This window comes from Carica papaya, chromosome 5 (assembly GCF_054855325.1).
Source record: "Carica papaya isolate Zhongbai chromosome 5, ASM5485532v1, whole genome shotgun sequence".
NCBI lineage: Eukaryota > Viridiplantae > Streptophyta > Magnoliopsida > Brassicales > Caricaceae > Carica > Carica papaya.
In genome coordinates this window covers 12,343,235-12,363,213 of record NC_142313.1, presented here as the reverse complement: position 1 = coordinate 12,363,213, position 19,979 = coordinate 12,343,235, and the positions used below count along the sequence as shown (strand labels likewise).

General features: G+C 33.8%; 1 protein-coding gene across 16 annotated transcripts in view; it reads right to left on the bottom strand.

Annotated features, from left to right (window-relative positions):
* Positions 1-15,768, bottom strand: part of LOC110814158 (protein LATE ELONGATED HYPOCOTYL-like) — a 43,296-nt gene extending 27,528 nt beyond the window's left edge. The window contains exons 1-7 of one of the 16 annotated variants that reach the window (XM_088219607.1): positions 15,638-15,768; positions 15,493-15,544; positions 15,268-15,404; positions 14,970-15,084; positions 14,618-14,809; positions 14,421-14,532; positions 14,102-14,163 (exon numbers count right to left, since the gene is read on the bottom strand). In XM_088219607.1, coding sequence (XP_088075733.1) covers positions 14,102-14,163; positions 14,421-14,494 — 136 coding nt within the window. In that variant the 5' untranslated portion in view covers positions 14,495-14,532; positions 14,618-14,809; positions 14,970-15,084; ... (1 more) ...; positions 15,493-15,544; positions 15,638-15,768. The other 15 variants (XM_088219605.1, XM_088219611.1, XM_088219608.1 and 12 more) reach the window with 15 other exon arrangements.
* Between the last annotated feature and the right edge of the window lie 4,211 nt (positions 15,769-19,979).

Sequence of the window (19,979 nt, the reverse complement as noted above, 5' to 3'; positions counted from 1 at the left end):
ATAAGTTTAAGTATACCCTTTTGCCAATAGTCGAGTTCTAAGTCTTGCTACAAAGTCATCTGAATTCACTTTGATTGTAAATACCCATTTGTACCCTCCAGCCTTTTTTCCTTTGAGTAAATCTACCAAATTCCATATATGATTATCATCAAGAGTATTTGTCTCCTCAAGCATAGCATTACGTCAACTAGGACGATTCAAAGCCTCCTTAACTATCTTGGGTATAGAAATTGAATCTATAAAAGTAATTAAAGCACTCGACGAGGGAGACAAATAGTCATATGATATAAAATTAGCAATGGGATAAGTTGGTGTAGAGATGGTGCACTGACGTTTACCTTTATGAAAACTAATAGGAAGATCAAGGTCATGTGAAGCAAAATCAGATGACGACGGATCTAGTACAGGACATGTATCATTAGCTTGTTGTTTTCTGAAATAAATATGAACAATCGGCAGTGCTACTTGGGTTAAAGGTATACGAACACTATCATCAACTTGCTCAAGTGGAATTGGAGGCATATCATCAACAAGAACATTTTTATCTGTTTGCTCAGTAAAGGCACCTAGTGTGAAACTATATATGAGTCACTTCTTGTCCGCTTCCTGACTTAGACGATGAGGAGAAGAACAATATATTTTCTGAAAAAACTACATCAGTTAATACCAAATACTTGATGAGATCTGTAAAGTAGTATCTGTATCCTTTATGAAGGCGAGAATATCCTAAAAATATATACTTCAAGAACTTTGGGTCCAATTTTATCACAATATGTCGCACATCTCGAACATACCAAATATTATCAAATATTTTAGATTGCACTGAAAACAAAAACTTGTTTGGAAAAAGAAGACTACAAGGAACATTCCCATCAAGCACTGTAGATGGCATACGATTAATCAAAAAACAAGCTGTACAAACGGCATCAGCTCATAATTGATTAGGGACTTGTGTTTGGAACAAGAGAACTCAAGTTGTCTCAAATAAATGTTTATTCTTTCTCTCAGTAAATCTATTTTGAAATGGTGTATCAACACACGATGATTGGTAAAAAATCCCATATTGAGTCATATAGTTCTGAAATAAATCTAACATATATTTTTTGACATTATTACTCCCCAATACATATACTCAGAAATATTGAGTTGTGTCTTAACTTTAGAATAGAAAATACAAAAATGAGAAAATATTTTCAAATGATTCTTCATAAAATATATCTAAATCATTCGAGAAAAATCATACACAAAAGTAACGAAATACTTAAACCCAATTTTGGACGGAACAGAACAGGGACCTCAAACATCATAATGAACTAATTCAAAAGTAGACTCAGCTCGTCTATTGACTCTTGGACCTGATGGACAACGATGATGCTTTGCAAACCGATATGATTCACAATCTAGTGAGGGTACATCATGAAACTGATGACATATCTTATTCAATATAAATAGAGATTGATGTCCCAATTGACACTGTGCTTCAAATGAAAAGATAATATTAGAGCAAACAACTGATTAAGATACCCAAGTATCAAGAATGTAAAGACCACCCGATATATTTCTTTTACCAATAATCTGTTTCGTCATAATAACTTGAATAACACTGTATTAGGAAAAGATATAATACAGCAATTCAAATCTGTAGTAAACTTACTCATAGAGATCAAATTGAAGGTAAACGTATTGACAGAGTAATAGATGATATTAGTTTGGTGGTCCCCGAACCACAATATTATATATTGACTCATCAGCAGTAATTACAGGAAAATATGTTTTGTATGGTCGAAAATTAGAAAAAATATTAAGATTACTTGTCATGTGATCTGTAGCATCGGAATGAATCGTTCATCTATTTGAGGAGGAGATAAGACATTTTTTCTTCGATTCAACAAGAGCAGAAAATTTATTTAAAGATTCCCGATACTGAGTGAATTTAGCGTACTCATCAATTCAAATTATAATAGTTCTCTCATAGGATGGACTAGCAGTAGCAACAACTATATTAGCAGTCTGTGCCCTTCGATTAAGATTTTGCAATTTCTTATAATATCGTTTTATATTCCCATATTCACAGCAACAATAGCAAACAATATTATCATTCATTTCAATCCAAAAATTAAAAATATACTCCTCAGAATACCCAAAACTCAACAGTCAGAGATATCCAAAAAATATTGCAAATAAACCAACAATTTTGAAAAAATAGAATACTTCCTCACACACGAAAACCCAAGAGAACCACACCGCTACCACCGGAGCTCACATGTCACCGCACGTGCCACCGCAGAAGTTTACACACCACCGTTGGAAATCACCAAAATGCTTCCTTTTAGTCGGAAATCACGACAGACTAACCGAACAACCAAAATCCAGAAAGGGCTCGCGAAAACACCTCAAATTGCACTAGAAAACTCCAAAAAACTTGTCGCGCATTCTACTCCGCGGCGACTTTTCTCCGCTCCAGCCTTATGGTTTCTTACTCATAACAGGCTGGTCGAGCATCTCTTCAGATCCTAACCTCGTTCCGAACTCGACTCGCACACAAACCGACCTTCTCCAATTCAGCCGACGCATGAGGACTCAAACCTGCCGGAAAAATGACTTCCTCCGCCTCTTCTGCGTACACCACCGTGTCAGCCATGATCTGAACTAGTTAAAGAACGGTGGTCGACTTCCTCCGGCACCGGGAATGGGTTGTTCAACTCTTATTTGGTTTAACCCTTAAAAAAAAATTAACTCTAACCCTAACCCTAGCTCAGATACCATGTAAAGGGTTAGGAAAGAAAAAATACTGAATAATTCTTGTGTCTTTATTGAAATGAAAGTTGTGATATATATACATGTAAACAGATTCATATATGGTAACCCTTATTATTTTCTTCCTAATTACGCTTATATATTTCAAAAGATAATCATATTATTATGTATAAAAAATATTTTATAATATTATAACAGTTAGCAATCAACTTACTTTTCTCTACGATTGCAAATTTCTTTTTGGGCTTAGAAAAGATAAGTTTCACACCTCTAGTCCCAATAAAGGACATCTTTATGGAGGGTTCCTTGCCGAAGACATTTCTTAAACTTCATAGTGAGTCTACAATTTCTAGATGTTTACTTCTACAAGAGGGAAAAATTAGAGCTTTTTGCTTCATGGTGATTTTATCCTAGTTTTTAGGTCAAAGTTAGTAGACTCTTTTCTTATATACACTCAAATTTCAATAATAAAATAATTAAAGAGTAATTATAAAGAAAGTATAATTTTTGAAAAAAAAATATTCATTTATTTCTGATACACTTTATGTTGTTACACTTATGACATATATAGAAAATTCCTACCTACAGATAAAGAAATCATTATTCAAGTAGGATTCTAATTATAAAAAAATTACTGTTCTAATAAAATTTTAATTAATTATATCATCTCAACTAATTAAATAACAAAATATTTTAGTCAACACTCTCCCCCAAGTTGGTGCAGATATATCACACATACCCAACTTGTAAACCAAATTCTTAAGAAATTTGTCGCAAAGTCTTGTAGTGAAGATATCAATCACTTTCTCTTTTATAAAATGTCAATCAATCTCAATGTGTTTTATCCAGTCATGTTAAGTTAGATTATTGGCAATGTCAATGGCTGCTTTATTATCATAAATCAATTATATAATTTTTTTTTTAAACAATTTTAATTCTCAATAATTCATATATTTCTTGTGTCATATATTATAGTTTAACACTAGTGCAGGAAACTACATTCTACTTCTTACTTTTTCATGTAACTAAGTTGCTTCCTATATGCAATAACTAGTAGTTGATCTTCTATCATTCGGAGATCTATCCCCATCGACATCTGTAAATACTTTTATCTTAAGATGGTCATTTTTGTAGAAGAACATATATTTTTCTGATGTAAATTTCAAGCATAGTAATATGCAAAAAATGATATGTAAATGAGTCTCGCAAGAATCATACATGAACTGACTCACCAACCTAACTGCATATGCTATATTAGGTCTAGTATGTGAGAGATAGATGAATCTTTCAACTAATCTCTGATATCTTCCCAAATCAACTGATGTACCACTACCTGCTTGTAATTTGTAATTGCTTTTAATGAGAGATTCTGTCGACTTGTAACCCATCAATCAGTCTCTTCTAATAAATTTAAAAGATACTTTCTTTGAGAAATAAAGATCTCTTTTACATCTGTCAACTTCAATTCTCAAGAAGTGTTATAATTTTCCTATATCCTTTATTACAAACTCTTGACCAAGAACTTCTTTTAATTGAACCATTTTTTTGTATTATCTTTAGTTACCACAATATTATTTACATAAATAATGAGAAAAGTAATTTTACCCTCATGATATTTGATAGATAGGGTATGATCAATATTACTTTGTTGATATCTAAAAAAAATCATAAGTCTTTTAAACCTTTCAAACTATGCTCTTAAAGACTGCGTTAACCAATATAAAGCCTTTTTTAATTTGCAAACATTCCCTTGTATTCTTCCATCCATAAATTCACAAAGAATTTTCATATATACCTCTTCTTTTAAGTCTTAATGGAGGACGCATTTTACTCATCAAACTGTTGTAAATCTTAATCAAGGTTAGTTGCACAAGATAGTAGTATTTTGATTCTATTCATCTTCACGATAGGTGCAAGTCTCTTGATGGTCAACTGCATAAGTATAAGCAAACCTTTTAGCCATCAATCTAACTTTGAACCTTTCAATCGACTCGTCTACTTTGTGCTTCACAGTAAACACTCATTTATAACCAACTATCTTTGTTCACGGTGGAGGTGAAACAAACTTTTAGGTTTCATTCTTTGTCAAATATTTCATTTCTTCAATCATGTTTTCCTTTCATTTGGGATCCCGTAGAATTTCTCTCAAATCCTGTGGAATAGACACAGAGGAAACAGATAAGACAAAGACTCTATAAGAGGGAGATAGAGAGTCACAAGAAATCAAACTAAACATAAGGTGTTCAGTGCAAGACCTAACTCTTTTTTTAACAACAATGTGTTTATCCACATCATCAAATAAATCACAAAATAAAAGGAACTCACCAGTATTTTCAGAAACTGAGAAAAATCTTGACTTGGATCAGACTGCATAACGGCTTTCTCTGTCTTGTTCTTTCTTGAATACCTCTTCAAGTCTAGTTTATCCAAGTGTCCTACATTATCTCCTTGAATGAGACCTTTCGAACTACAACACTTCCTCTAAATAATAACTGTCAAGAGTTAACAACGGGTTTATCCATTGTGCAAGACCTGACTCTTTTTTAATAGCAACGGATTTATCCACATCATCAGATAAATCATAAAATAAAGGTAACTCACAAATATTCTCAGGAACTGTGAAAACTTTTTGACCTGGATCAGACTATATAATGGTTTTCTCTGTTTTATTCTTCTTTGAATACCTCATCAAGTCTAGTTTATCCAGGCGCCCTATATTATCTCCTTAAAGGAGATCTTCCGAACTAGAACTCTCCCTAAATATAACTGTCAAGAGTTAACAAACTGAGCATAATCTCTTATTTCTCACTCTCCCTACGAAGAGGTGTTGAATTTGGATTGAAATAAGGCTTAGATTGTCTAAAAATAATATCCATAATCACAAAGCATCTTTCAATGGAGGATAATAATATTTCTAACATTTTTAAGTAGGAGAGTATCCAACAAATATACATTTAAGAGCCCTAAATTCTAACTTGTCCACATTTCTAGTATGAACAAAACAAACACATCCAAATATCTTTGGGGAATAGTATATGAACTTTTTCCTTGCAAAATTTGTAAAAGACTTCTAAAATCAAGAGATCTCAAAAGCATTCTGTTGATAAGGTAAGTAGTTACAATAACTGTATTTCCTCAGTAACTTTTGAGTAAATTCATGGTGAACATAAGAGACTGAGGTACCTCCAATATATGTTTATTTTTTTCTTTTTAGTAATATCATTTTATTCAATAGTATAGGCGCAACTCATCTGATGAATTATTCCATTAAACTCCAAATAGGCACAGAATCTACCATCTATATATTCTATATTATTGTTTGATTTTAAAATTTTAATTTTAGCACCAAACTGTATATATATCATTTTATAAAATGATTGAAAGTATAAGAACACACCATTTTTTGCTTTCAACAGATAAATCCATGTTAATGTAATACAACAATTAATGAAAGTAACAAACCATCTATGACCAGATAAGGAAGTACTCTAAGTAGGACTTTTATGGTTACTTATATGATAAGAACTCTTTCTATGTTTAACTAGCTCACATATATTACAAAATAAAAAATTTATGAAATTTTTTTTAAATAAATTGGGATACAATTTTTCTAGAGCAAATAAATAAAGATGTTCCAACCGTTGATGCAACTGTAAAATTTCCTAATTGACATCCATATTTGCAAAGGCAACTTGAATCCTAATTATGTTTTGACTTCTATTCAAGACGTATAAACCATCTTGCCGTCTACCAGTGTCAATCGTTTTTTTTATTTGAAGATCCTGAAGGACATAATAGTTAAAAAAAAAATTCAGTTTTACAGTTGAGATCTTTACTGATTGTACTAATGGAAAAGAGACTGTCATAAAAACTAATCACATGAAGGACTGAAGATAGAGTAATCGTTGGAATATAATTAATATAACTTGTTCCAAATACAGAAGTGTATGATCTAAAGGCCTCCAATGGGTCCTTTTGTCACCACTACTTCTCCTTACCATTATGGAGGTGTTTAGTAGATTAATGGAGAGACAAGAAGAGTTAAATTTGTTGAAGGAGTGGATGTTGGGATTGGGGAGGAAAAGATGAGAGTTTTTCACCTATTTTTTGCGGATGATGGTTTAATTGTTTGTGAACCGAATGTTAATGCCATTTTACACTTGAGATGCATCCTACTTTGCTTTCAAATGGTTTCTGATCTTAGAATCAACTTGAGAAAGACGAAAATGGTGCGAATTGGTGATAGAAATGATGAAGCTAGATTGGTCATGCTATTGGGTGGCAAAGTCATTAATCTACCTATAAAGTACCTTCGTCTCCCACTTGGAGCTAAATATAAAGATGTGAGAACTTGGGAGCCTATTATTGAGATGTTTGAAAAGAGGTTAGCAGGGTGGAAGAGGAATTTTTTATCTAAAGCAGGTAGACTTACTTTGATTAAGAGTACACTAGTTAATTTACCGATTTATTATCTTTTCATCTTAACAATTCCAGACAGCATAGCAAAAAAACTTGAAAATATCCAATGTAGATTCTTTTGGGATGATGAAGAAGGTAACAGGAAATATCATTTGATTAGGTGGGAGGAGGTTAAAAAACTGGTTATGGAGGGGAGGCTCAATTTAAAGTCAATTTTGGATTTAAATTGTGTCTTCCATTGGAAATGGTTGTGGAGGTCTCTTGGGGAAGAAGTGAAACCATGGTGGAAGGTGGTGCATGCTAGATGGGGTGATTGGGGAAGGGAGAGGCAGAGAAGAGGTAAATTTAAACTTCACGGGTTGAGCTTTTGGAGGAAGATTCAGGATGACAGCCACTTTATCAAGGGTTGTATGGAATGGCAGGTTGGCAGGAGTGATGGGGTTAGGTTTTGGCACGATGAATGGGTGGGGAACTTCAGTTTAAATGACAGATTTAAAAAAAAATTTGATATTGCTTGCAACAAGGATGCCAAGGTAGAGGAGGTGTATGAGTTATTGGAGAGGGAAGGGTGTGGGATGTGAGGGTGAAGAGAAGTCTACAAGATTGGGAAATAGATGAGTATAGCAGCCTGTTATCATGCCTGAATGAAATGAAATTGAACAATGAAAGAGATAAAAGGCTTTGGAAGCTGGATAAGAAGAAAGGGTTCTTGGTGAAATCCTTGTATAGCTTTCTAACTAAGAATGATAACAGCCGCAACAAGTCAGCTCCTTATAAACAGATATGGAAGTTCAAAGAACCCTCTTGGAATGGCTTTTCTTGCATGGAAAGCGGCCAATTAATGTATTTTGACTTTGGACATGCTAAAAAGAAAAGGGAATGTTTTGGTTAATAGATGCTACTTATGCCATGCTGCTGAGGAAACATGCAACCATTTATTATTATCTTGCCCTGTGATGTACAGCATATGAACCTCTGTTTTGGGTTGTTAGGGTTAAGTTGGGTTATGTCTGGTAGTGTGAGTAATGAATTGTGAGCATGGGTGGGTTTTTGTAAAAAGAAAAATTATTTATTCCTTATTCCACTTACTATATTTTGGGTGGTGTAGAAAGAAAGAAATGGGAGAGCTTTGAAGGGTATATAGAGAACTTTGCAAGAATTTGAGATAGATAGATTCATACTTCTGACTCTATTTTGTTGGGTCATAACGTCAAAGATTTGAATGATTTTGTTGTTGTCATGAACCACTTGATTGACATGTAACTATTTTATATATGGATGGTACCTCCTTAGTATCTTGTGCATAATAATACTTTCTTTTTATTTCAAAAAAATGATCTATCTGTTATACAAACATTTTTCTGTTTAATATAAGGAAAATAGATTAGAAATTTTTAAAATAGTCTATCATGTGTCTTTTAGTTTCAGAGTTTATAATTCAAGTATCATAATTGAAAATACTAGAGAGATGACCAATACCTGATTTTACTATTTTTAACATACCAATAGCTGATGAATGGTTAAATTGATATATAAGACATTTTAGGTTTTGAATCTTTTCATTTGAAAAAACTCCAACAATTGATGAAGGGTCACCCGAACTAGAAACAACTAATTTTTTTACTCTTCTCATTATTTAAAATAACTAGACATAGGGAAAGAACAATACTCTGTAGTTAATTTCAACGAAATAGAAAAGACTCTCTAATCAGCACCAATGGAGGCGGAAAAAGCGGTGCAAGCCTAAAGAAGATCAATGGAAATAGATCTATCTAGAAAGGGATCGGTCAGATCGGCTCAAGCGCATACGAACCAGATCGAAGTGGTCTGGTGCACGGAATGACAAAAACTGGACATCTGGGTGTGCAGAAGGCTAGAATGGCGCTGCGGAGGGGGCTCTAATTGGCAGATGCAGCGCAGCTCTTCTTCTAGCCTTCTGGTGTCAAACAAGCACAAGACCAACAGATCCATTGTCTCTTCCTCTTCAGTCACACAGATCTGTCGCGCTAAGGACAGATCGCTATGCGATTCGTCGCTTCAAATCTGGTTTCACATGGCTATGGCTCTTCAGATCTGTTCTTTGACCATCCACAACGACGCTTCTCTAGTTTCGCCGATCGCCACATGTCTTCCCTTCAAGCCACACACAGATCTGTGTTTTCAATTAGATCTAGTTATCTGATCAGCTAAATCACCACCTCTTCTATCAACCACTGCCGCACATCGGGGAAGATATGTTCTAGTTCTCTCTCTTTCTCTAATCTGGCTTTCTCTCTCTAACCCAAGCTCTGATACTATGCAAATTTTTAAAGAAAAATATTCTCTTTTATTTCTGATACACATTATATTATTATATTTATAGTATATATAGAGAATTTATATCTATAAATAAAGAAATTATTATTTTAATAGAATTTTAATTATAATAAAATTATTATTGTAGTAGAATTCTAATTAATTACATAATCTCCACTAATTAAATAACAAAATATTTTAGTCAATAGAAAGATTTAGAGTATCTAAGCCTAATGATAAAAAGGTTCTCTAACAAGCTCCAAATCCTAATTTCATATAATTCAACACATAACTTGATTCTAAAACTAAAATCATAACAATTTGGTAGCGAAGTAGGTGGTTATGAGAGATCTTAGTACCTTTCCACAACATTATTTTTTCTTCAAACTTACTAGGAGGACCATGTTAGCATGGATGAGAGGCATAACAAGCTCATTGCGCATATTAAGGACATCCCTATAGAGCTCTCATGTGCAAAACCAGTTAGCAATGCACCATCAGAAGGAAGCATAAAATGGCTACAACAAGAACCCCAACAATTTTGTAGAAAGATTTGATATCAGGGGCCACATTCCTAACGGCCCATTGGTTACAGCTTTTGGCTGTATTTTCTGCTGTAGAGAAGCTAAAAGTTACCAAACAGAATTTTCTAAAAGCACTTTTAGCAAAAGTTGAAGCTAGATCAGCTTCTACTGTATATAAACACAGAAGATAAGATTACCTATTTTTTTATAGACTGTTTATGTTTTCAATATTTCATTTCTAAAATTATCCTCATTCAAAGTATTTACTTACATAACTGTGCAAAAACCATGAAACTCCTCATCTTCTTACTAGCAGCGTCCCTCTCTCCCTTTGTCACTGCCGCCATCCTTCACCAAATCCAAAGCCTCACGCAACCATCCCCGCACTTGCTCTCTGTGGTCGCTCTTCCTATTCTCAGCCCGCGCATATTCTGAGTTAATTGAAGTTGATTTATTTGTTTCAGTTTTTACTTGTAATTCTATAGGTCATTTAAAACCTTAATTCTTTTTTCATTTAACTTTTTCTGCTAAAGTTTCTGACTATTAATCTTTGAAACTGGGTTAATCCATTAGAGCTAATGGGAGAACTTTTGGTTAGATTTTCTATTTTGAGACTTTCCTTGAATTGCATGCGAAGTTATGACCGGTAGAAAATTGTTTAATTGAGATTTAATAACAATTTAATGTTCTTATCTTCCCTTATTCAGTATCTCCTTCTTTTTTTGTATCCTTTTTGGACATTTTAGTACCTGTAACTATTTTCACCAAAAGAAATAGCTTCTGTTTAAAAGTGACAGTATGTCTTACAGCTATTTTAACTAAACATAGTACAACTTCTTAACTGAAAGCACTTATACTTAAAAGTTACTTTAACAACAATTTTACTATTCACAGTACAAGCACCAGTTATGCCGAACAAGTCCTAAATTTTCCGAACTTAGTTCCTCGCATCCTGATAGATCTATTAATCTCTTGGTCAGTTAATTAGTTCAACCAATTTTTAGCACGACAGAACTCAATCAATTCCACCTATACATTTCTCAACAAATTTGGTTACTGGCAATGTTTATAAATGATTTTAATACAACCACATGACCATTTGGACTCCAATATACACTGACAGAATTTTCTTGGAGTCTATTGGTTGATAGCAAATTATTTTTGCCACAAAGGGAAAATAATTTACCCATAGATGGTTGAAGACTTAGAGTCTACTTATTTATTCAGACACCGCCATGATCTTAAGGATTCATTATAGCTTTGCCACCATTAAACACTGCAGGGAGATGACTTCCAATTTTCTTATTTTCTATCACTTGAATTTTTGTTCTGGGACACTTGTTTACTCTATGTTGAACCCATTTATCATGTTCGATTATGAGGACTAGCACCTCGTGAAAGAGGCATGCTATAGTTAATGAAAGCCGATACCTTACAAGACTATAGAGCAAGCAACAAACAGTAAGCAAAAAATAAGCAAATGGCCAAAAGAGGCATGCTATAGTTAATGAAAGCCGATACCTTACAAGGCTTTAGAGCAAGCAACAAACAGTTAGCAAAAAATAAGCAAATGGCCAAAAGAGGCATGCTATAGTTAATGAAAGCCGATACCTTACAAGGCTGTAGCGCAAGCAACAAACAGTAAGCAAAAAATAAGCAAATGGCCAAAAGAGGCATGCTATAGTTAATGAAAGCCGATACCTTACAAGGCTGTAGAACAAGCAACAAACAGTAAGCAAAAAATAAGCAAATGGCCAAAAGAGTTGCATTAAGCTCTTTTCCTCTATTTGGTTAGGTTTAGATATGATTTGGGAATTTTCTTTTAATTATATATATAAATAAGTTAATTAAGAGAGTCTAAATCTGGTGGTCATATGTTAGGTTTTAGAAAAAGAGCTAGTTGACTCATTATTATTACTTTTTATAGGGAAAAAAAATTATTATTAAGAGAATGAAAAGTTACATTACAATGACAAAAGAAAAGATATTATCCTAGAGCCTTCTTGAAAAAGAAACCCAAATCATGATATAGTTACAACTAGTCAACATTCAGTAATATCATCGTCACCCCAATTCCTATGTAACGTAGAAATAGAAGTATCAAAAAATTTCACACTCCTAAATAGTTACATGTTTACTTCGTGTTTGCTATTGAAGAAATTGATCGTGCACATAGTTTGTTGAATTTTTATAAGAAAACAAGAATCAAGATTTTATATTATCCATCACTTCAAAACTCGTGGAAGAGTTTTCTCCAATTAAGGAAGAATGATGCAGGATGGATTACCTTTAGATTTCCTAAACGGATTATAAATTATAAGTTTATTAAATCTAAAATTATTATAGTATTTAGGAACTTATTATTATTATAACTTTAATAATTTCAGGATTTTATTCTTATTAGTATTTCATTTTTCTATTTATTTAATATTTGTCATTTGTATTAGGATTAATATTCCTATTTTATTAGAAGTAGTATTCCTAAATCAGTTTTGATATTTTCTAATCTAGTTGGAAAATACTTAACTAACATTCTATGAACATTGTTATAACCTCTTTAAGAGCAACATTCACTTATTCAACAAAATAGTTTGAAACTATATCAATTTTTTGTTCTAAAATACAATCACACTCTTAAGTTTGATGATTAAGATTTTTTAGACGTGATGTCTAAAAAATCTTGGGTTTGACATATAAGACCTCAAATCCTTAATTGGACAAATCAACTATTTTTATCCTATGTCATTATTCAACTCTCGTAGGTGAATAAGTACTCACCTTGGGGTGGACAGTCTCTTACTGTACTCATAAAAGAATTATCTTCCGAGCATTGGGTAAAATAGGACAAGGGGTCTTACTCACTCATTTTTCTATTCTAACCATCATATCATACATAGCCTAAGGAAGAAGAAGGTGCCCTCCAAACGAAATAAAAACAAATAGAAAAACTGTGTTAATTTTAGAAAGCATCATAATCCCTTTGTAGTATGCATAAAGGAATCCTCCTTGAATAATCATGATTATAGCCCTAAGAAAAGCCAAAAGTTCACCGTCTTCACCCAAATGTCACAAAATGATTGAGATTGTTGCTTAAATACTCAGTTTTTCTCAAACCAAAAGGACCTATGATCCAGCAAACATAGCCAGTCCTTAAAGCATTATGATCCTTCCTCCACTTGAAACCACAAAAGGAAATACAAATTAAATCTTTGAGTCAGGAAATGCTCACGAGCGTAATTGTATCCTACAAGCCATCCCATGAACAAATTATTACTATATTTCGAGCTGTAAAGAAAAACAGTTCTTATTGTCTTTTTGTCCTAGAAGAGACTTGCACATCACTGAATTTAATGGTAGGTGTTACTTTAAAATCTCTTTAACCAGAATTTCAATTGATGCTCTGCTCGAATTGAGGGAAGATGGAGGTATGACAGGAAATTGAGATTTCTTGAAAACCTACTTGTGTGAAAATTTCAATCATTTTCTCCGACTCACTCAAGCTTTTCAATAAACAGATGTGTCATGTTTATTTCCACATCAAACAAGTTTCTATGCTGGACAACCTTTTTCGTCTTGCCAATACTGTAATAGGTGTAGTTAAAGGCTAACCTACTTAGTTACAGAAAGAAGCTTGTGATCCTAACACAAATACACACTACTTCCGCAACAAGACAATTTCTCAAAGTTAGCTTAATGATAATTACTAGGTTACTTCAGGGTTTTTACATTATAAATAAATCTAATAGATTCCTATAGCTTTTAGACACCAAAAGGAAACCTCAAATAACCGTATAAGACATCTATGTATTTCACAAAATATGAAGAATTTGGTATTGTCATGAATGTAATTTCAACTATGTTCTTGCACGCATATGCAATATTGTATCTTTGACATTAGGGAATAAAGAGAGCATGTCAGATCATATCTCACTGAACTTGCAAAGAAAGTAAAATTGAAAAGAAAAATAAACGAAAGCTAAAGACAGTTTAACGTGCAGGAATAGATCAAAACTGCTTCATGGCTTATTTTGAGGCAGCACTAAGCAGTAAGAAGCAGAAGTATACTTTTAACTAAAAAGCATTAAGGCAAAGAGGTAACAATTGACCTTTGAAAAGAATTTTTGCGCATGGCTTCGGATCTGCACAGCGGTCTTTGTTCCTATGTGTTCTACACATAACCACCAAAAAACAAAGAAGAAAGAGAGGACACAGATGCCCAATTATGAGAAATTAAAAAAAAAAAAAGGACTTCATGTAATTCCAAATGGGAATATCGAGTGAAGTCAGTTCCAGAAATGTCAAGGAAAAATTTAAATTTGCGTCATCAACCATAATTTACTGTGGTCAGACAACAACAAACAAGGATAACAGATACCAGTCCAACAGAAAATAGCAAAGAGTTAAAAGGTACAAGAAAATTATAACCTTCTATGCGCTGCCAAGCTCTTCCATAGAGTTTCAAGGCTTCCAAGAACCGACTGTGCTCCTCCTCTGTCCATCGTTCACGTTGCTTTGTGATTGTATATGGCTTTCTTGTCTGTTACATAAGGAAAACTCATAATTCCCCCCATAAGCAAAGATTAAAAAAATTAAGACAAAACGGAGCCTCTAAATTATATTACCTTAATAATCAATTCTTCTCCAGAGGAGTAGGTGTCCATCACCGGACCTGGGCAGCTGACGCTGCTTCAAATCCACTATAACCAGAAGCGGGTAAAACATATATCTTCTTTCATTTCTTGCGACATCGAATACTATAAACGATAAAGCCGTCGTGGTTATAGAAATTGATAATGCCTGATAAATGAATATTACTGCAAAAGAAAAAGCAACAACAATCGATAGAGATCCGTCTCTTTTTTTATCAGCAGTGCATAATGAAGCACTCCAATTCACATACACTGCCACTTCGAGAATTATAATAAACATAAACCAGATATATTCATGTATATAATAACTGAAAATAAATCCTACAAAATTTTTTTGAATCCACCGCAACGCACAGAAGAGAGACGCTTCTCCGAAAGAACTTAACAGAAAATTCCTTTATTCAGAATCCTCACGAAAACGAACCCGTAGATGCCAAAACCTTTAGAATGTGAAGAAAAAAAAGGCAAAGAAAAAGAGAAAAACTTATATCAGTAACCAACCACCAAGTCTACATCCATCTTCGGATAAAGCTTCAATACGTTATCAGTTCTAAATAAAGAAAATTTAACTCCATATTCGGTTGCCGATAAAATTTACAAGCACCGAAGAAGTTCAACTTTACCAAGCAATAAAATCAGCTTAGCTGGAGGAGAGTTGACAGACAAAACGAAAATCTAAATTTCATTTCGTTTTCCTTGAATTTTCTCAGCAACCAAACATAGAGCAGAAGGTGAAATCCCTAGAAACGGAAGAGAGTAGCTTTGAAAATAAGCCATGGAAGTTTACAAGTTAGGAAGCAGCGATCAAGCAGAAGATGATGCATGAACTGAATTCATCGGAAACTCACTGGACAAATCACAGTTTGTAACAATGGAGGATCAAAGAGCCGATTGCAAAAACTACATGAAGAGGAATGAGAAAACAAGATGAGGAAAGTAGCAAAAGAGAAGAACATAGAGGTTAGACAGTGCTTGGCGTTAGACGTAAATTACCAGAAACTACAGTTTGGAGACAACGGAGTAATCTCAGCCACTATAATTTGTTATGGATTTATTTTTCCAAAAAGGAATTGGGGATTTTATTTGAGGCTGCAAAAGATCGAAGTTAACCTGGGCAGCGAAGAAGAGAGACGAGAAGGCGCGGATCGCAGGACGATGCCAAGTGGCAATAATTTAGTGGCTGATTAGCTTAAAGCCCACCCTTTCGCTTTTTCCTCATTTTCTTTTCTTTTCCTATTGGTCTCGTCTTCAAATCTCAGCCACAAGTTTCCATACGACGAGGTTATGTACGTAAAAGCGCTTCCAGACTGTGATCTGGTGGGGTCCCACACTGCGTGGCCCGTTTTAGATACCGGTCTTGTCCGGTCACCTCCGTAAGGACATAGATTAAAGAGGTCGACGTTGCGCCAGCGTGGCAGGGAAAACCGGTATCTGGCGGTTACTAGGAAAAGCGGAGCCCGGTAATGTTTGGTTCAGACAGTACCGAGCATGCGGGTCGTGCGATGCCGCAAAGGAGGGGTTTTGTTTGTTTGACCTGGTCAGCTAGAGTCAAACCTATAGTTTTGTGATGTACAGTGATCTTCTTCTTCAATCTGAACCATACATCAAGACTGGCCCTCTAAGTGGATCTAGACGTGCTTTGCATCCATGGCAAAGGCCTTTGTATGAATTAAAGACTAGGAATTTGGTATCCAACACTTGTACAATACCAAACACTAGCTTTGTTATGTTATTGTGCCACGTCTACATCTCTAGAAGTTTCACCTCACACATTCATTCATTTGTTTTTTTTTTTTTTTTTTTGGTTTCGGAATTCTGTCTAAATTATAAATTTTTTTTAAATGCAATTTTCTTAAATAACAAAGTAATATATACCATTACACATTTGCATTTCCTAAATTATTACTCCGCCATCTTATTTAACAATAAGATCATATACCCTCAATAAATTATTAATTATAATTTTTATTAATATTTAATTATATAATTATATAAAATACATTTGTAAAACTCTTAATTTCTCAATTCTGAGTTGAATCATTCATTAAATAAGGAGATGAGCATCAAAAATACATTTTTTTAGAAAGTTAGTGGTTATTCTTTATACTTATAAATGGTGTTTTATGAACAAAATTAATGAGAGAAATAGAAACAGGATGGAGGACTTTCATCATGTATTGCGACTTTGTAACTGAGGAAAATGATAAAAGATAAGAAATCAGGGAGATGTGGTGTGAAAATTATTGCTTTTGTTGAGATTAAAAAGCATGGAGAAATTTCTTACAAAGACATCAAAAGCCTTTTTATGAAATTTAATTCTCAAAATGTACACAGTTACAGAAAATAAAGAACATAATAAGAAAAAACAAAAAATTTAATATGATTCAATAAGTATATCTATATTTACATGTAAGATTAAAAAAAATTACTATGAAAATTGAGAGTACATCATCAATAAAGTTGTAAACTTTTATATATAAAAATTATGAGAATTTTTCTCCTAAAATATTTTTTATGATAAATATAAAATATTTTTCAAGATATACATAAAATATCCCTCAAGATATAAATACGATATCCTTAAAATGAAGTCATATCAATAAATTTTCATATTGACTTGAATTATCTCTATCAACAAAGAAAGTGAATGTCCTCTCATAATGTCTTGCCAAAATGCGCTAATAGAAGCACTATTGAGTAATATAAACTCCAATCAAGTTTAGATAGTGTCTAAACTTATTAACTGGGATCGTATTTGTTATCATATCTGCAGGATTCTTGTGTGTAGACATGTTCTGCACAACTTTAGCATAATGTGATGTAAATACCCAAAACTTAATGGAAAATGATATATTAAATTAGTAAAATAATAGCGGAAGCAATTATGAATTTAGGGTTTATATTCCTTACACAGTAAATTAGGATGCGCAATAGGGTTACGGAAATATCTCTTTAACGAACTAAAAATAACAAAAATAAAGAAAATATAATTAAAGTCCTATAGGGTTAACCTTCGCTAGACAATTCTGGTAGAAAGTGGGAGGCAAATTTTTAGTCGCAACATTCTTACTGTTCACGATCTAAATCTTGGTCTTTTTGATATGAAATAGTTAAATAAGGGGGATGAGCTACACTAGACCAGTAAGAATGTTAACGCTTAACACCGATATGTAAAATCAGATATTGGTAAAAATCATTAAAACAACTAATGGAGTCATTTTCTTTCTTAAATAAATTTATTTAATACAAAACGTGACTTTCATATCTACCATTTTTAAGTTTCCAAAAATGATTCATGAAAGCAATAACTATGATAGAAATTTATTGTATATTTAAAGAAACAATAACAATAAACTTATATTTTTACTTACTTACTAATACCTTTAGGAGTCCATAGGGATTCTCCCTACGCGTAGACCTAATATCTAATTTATCAATTAACCGGTCATCCTCATACCATGTCCAATAATGAGCGCTAAACATAATACCGCTTTGATACCTATCCGGTATGAGAGTGAACCATAACTCCCAACTCCTTCCGGTATAAAACTTTTCAATCCCGTTTGACTGAAGTAATGTCCACGGTAAGGTTTTTTCTATGTATCGGGTCCGTACATCATTACCCAAGATACCCGATAAACATTTTATATACATCTCCATACCATTAACTAGTCACCAATTACAGACAACCGTTTTATATTTATATATCAGTAATATAGCATGCAAATAGATAATACAAACAATCAAGAAAATGTGATTAAGGCATTTACTTCGAATCAATCAATAGCTAAGAATGACAGTCAAACAATCAATAAACGAGAAAGTGATTAAAATCAATAAAAAATACCAATTTATGCAGTATAAGAATAAATGACAACACAGCTAAGACAATTATACATTGAACGGTTCTAGCTTCACTAGTGACCTGTAATTAATTTAAATATATCTAATTTTTATAAAACACACCGTTATTAATTATTAAACTTTAATTTACTATAACGGGAGAAAATGGTGAAATATTCTTATCCTCTGTCGGTGTTCGAGACACTGCCTTTTTCACTGCGCTTCGTGGAGATTCTCGAGTTTTCTGGATTTTTTCTGCGAAAATCAAAACACACGTCACGTATTCTAAGATACCCCAAAAGATCTAAGCTTTCTGGCGAGTTTAGGGTTTTGGCACGGCGGCGCCGTCGTACTCCTACGCCGGCTTCGCCGTCCATAGCGTAGTCTCCTCTTGGCCTAGTCGTTTTTGGCCAGTTGTGGCCGGTGTTACATAAAAACTTGCAAACAATAGGGTTAAGTGGCCTTTGTTAGCCGAAAAAGGAAAAAACTGAACCCTTATCGGTGAGGGAAGAGGGGGGGGGGGTTTCCTAGTGTAGCGAGTTTGTCGTTTCTCTCTCGCGGTCGGGAGTTCTCTTCGGTTAACCTGCACCCAAAAAAAATGAGGAACACAAGGGTGTGAAGAAAACAGGAAATAGAAAAGGGCTCATTGTAGTGGTTTTGAGTCGCAGTCGTAGTGGCTTAGCCGAGCTTCACTTACATTTTTCAGCTTACCTTTTGGGCTTTTGGCTCCAATATGGATGTGGGGAGGTTTAGAATCGAATTTCGAATGAGAAAAGGGAAACAATTACCTCTCCGGCATCGACAGTGGTTTCGGTGTAGCGACGACGATGGTCAGTTTCCTTTCCGGCTGCCCTTCTTCTTCTTTTCCGGCGAGGACTAGTGTGGCTAGGGTTAGCGTTTCCTAGAATGCGACGTATAAATACCCTCCCCGAATCGATTTGGACCATCCGTGCAAGGACACATGGCGCTCTCTCATCCGTTAGATCGCTCTTATTCGAAAAATAAATCTAGGCACGATCGGATTGAATCTGACCATTCGATCGCGCGGTGGGAAATCTGGGCCGTTGGATCTATTGGCATGCGGATCACCTGCATGGCTTCCCATATGGACGTGTGCCATGTGTCTGCTATGTGGCGTACGACGACCAGTCGTACTGCTGACGTGGCAGTCCATGTGGCCAAAGTCTCATTATTCTCACTTTTACCCCAATTTTTAGATTTCTTTTCAAATAAGTCCTAATTATTTTTACTATGACCTTGATTTTTAAAAATATTTTCAAATGCATTCAAAACACAATTTTCTTCAAAAAAACTAAAATTAAATTATTTTATTTTATTTTTTTATTATTATTAAATTATCACATGCCTACTTTTTAGGTCTGGGTGTTACATGTGATACAATATCTTGAATGAAATAATATCAACTATCAAGTTTTTCATACACAGCACCAACCTACCTATCATATCTAAACTCTCTTGTTCTTATAAATCA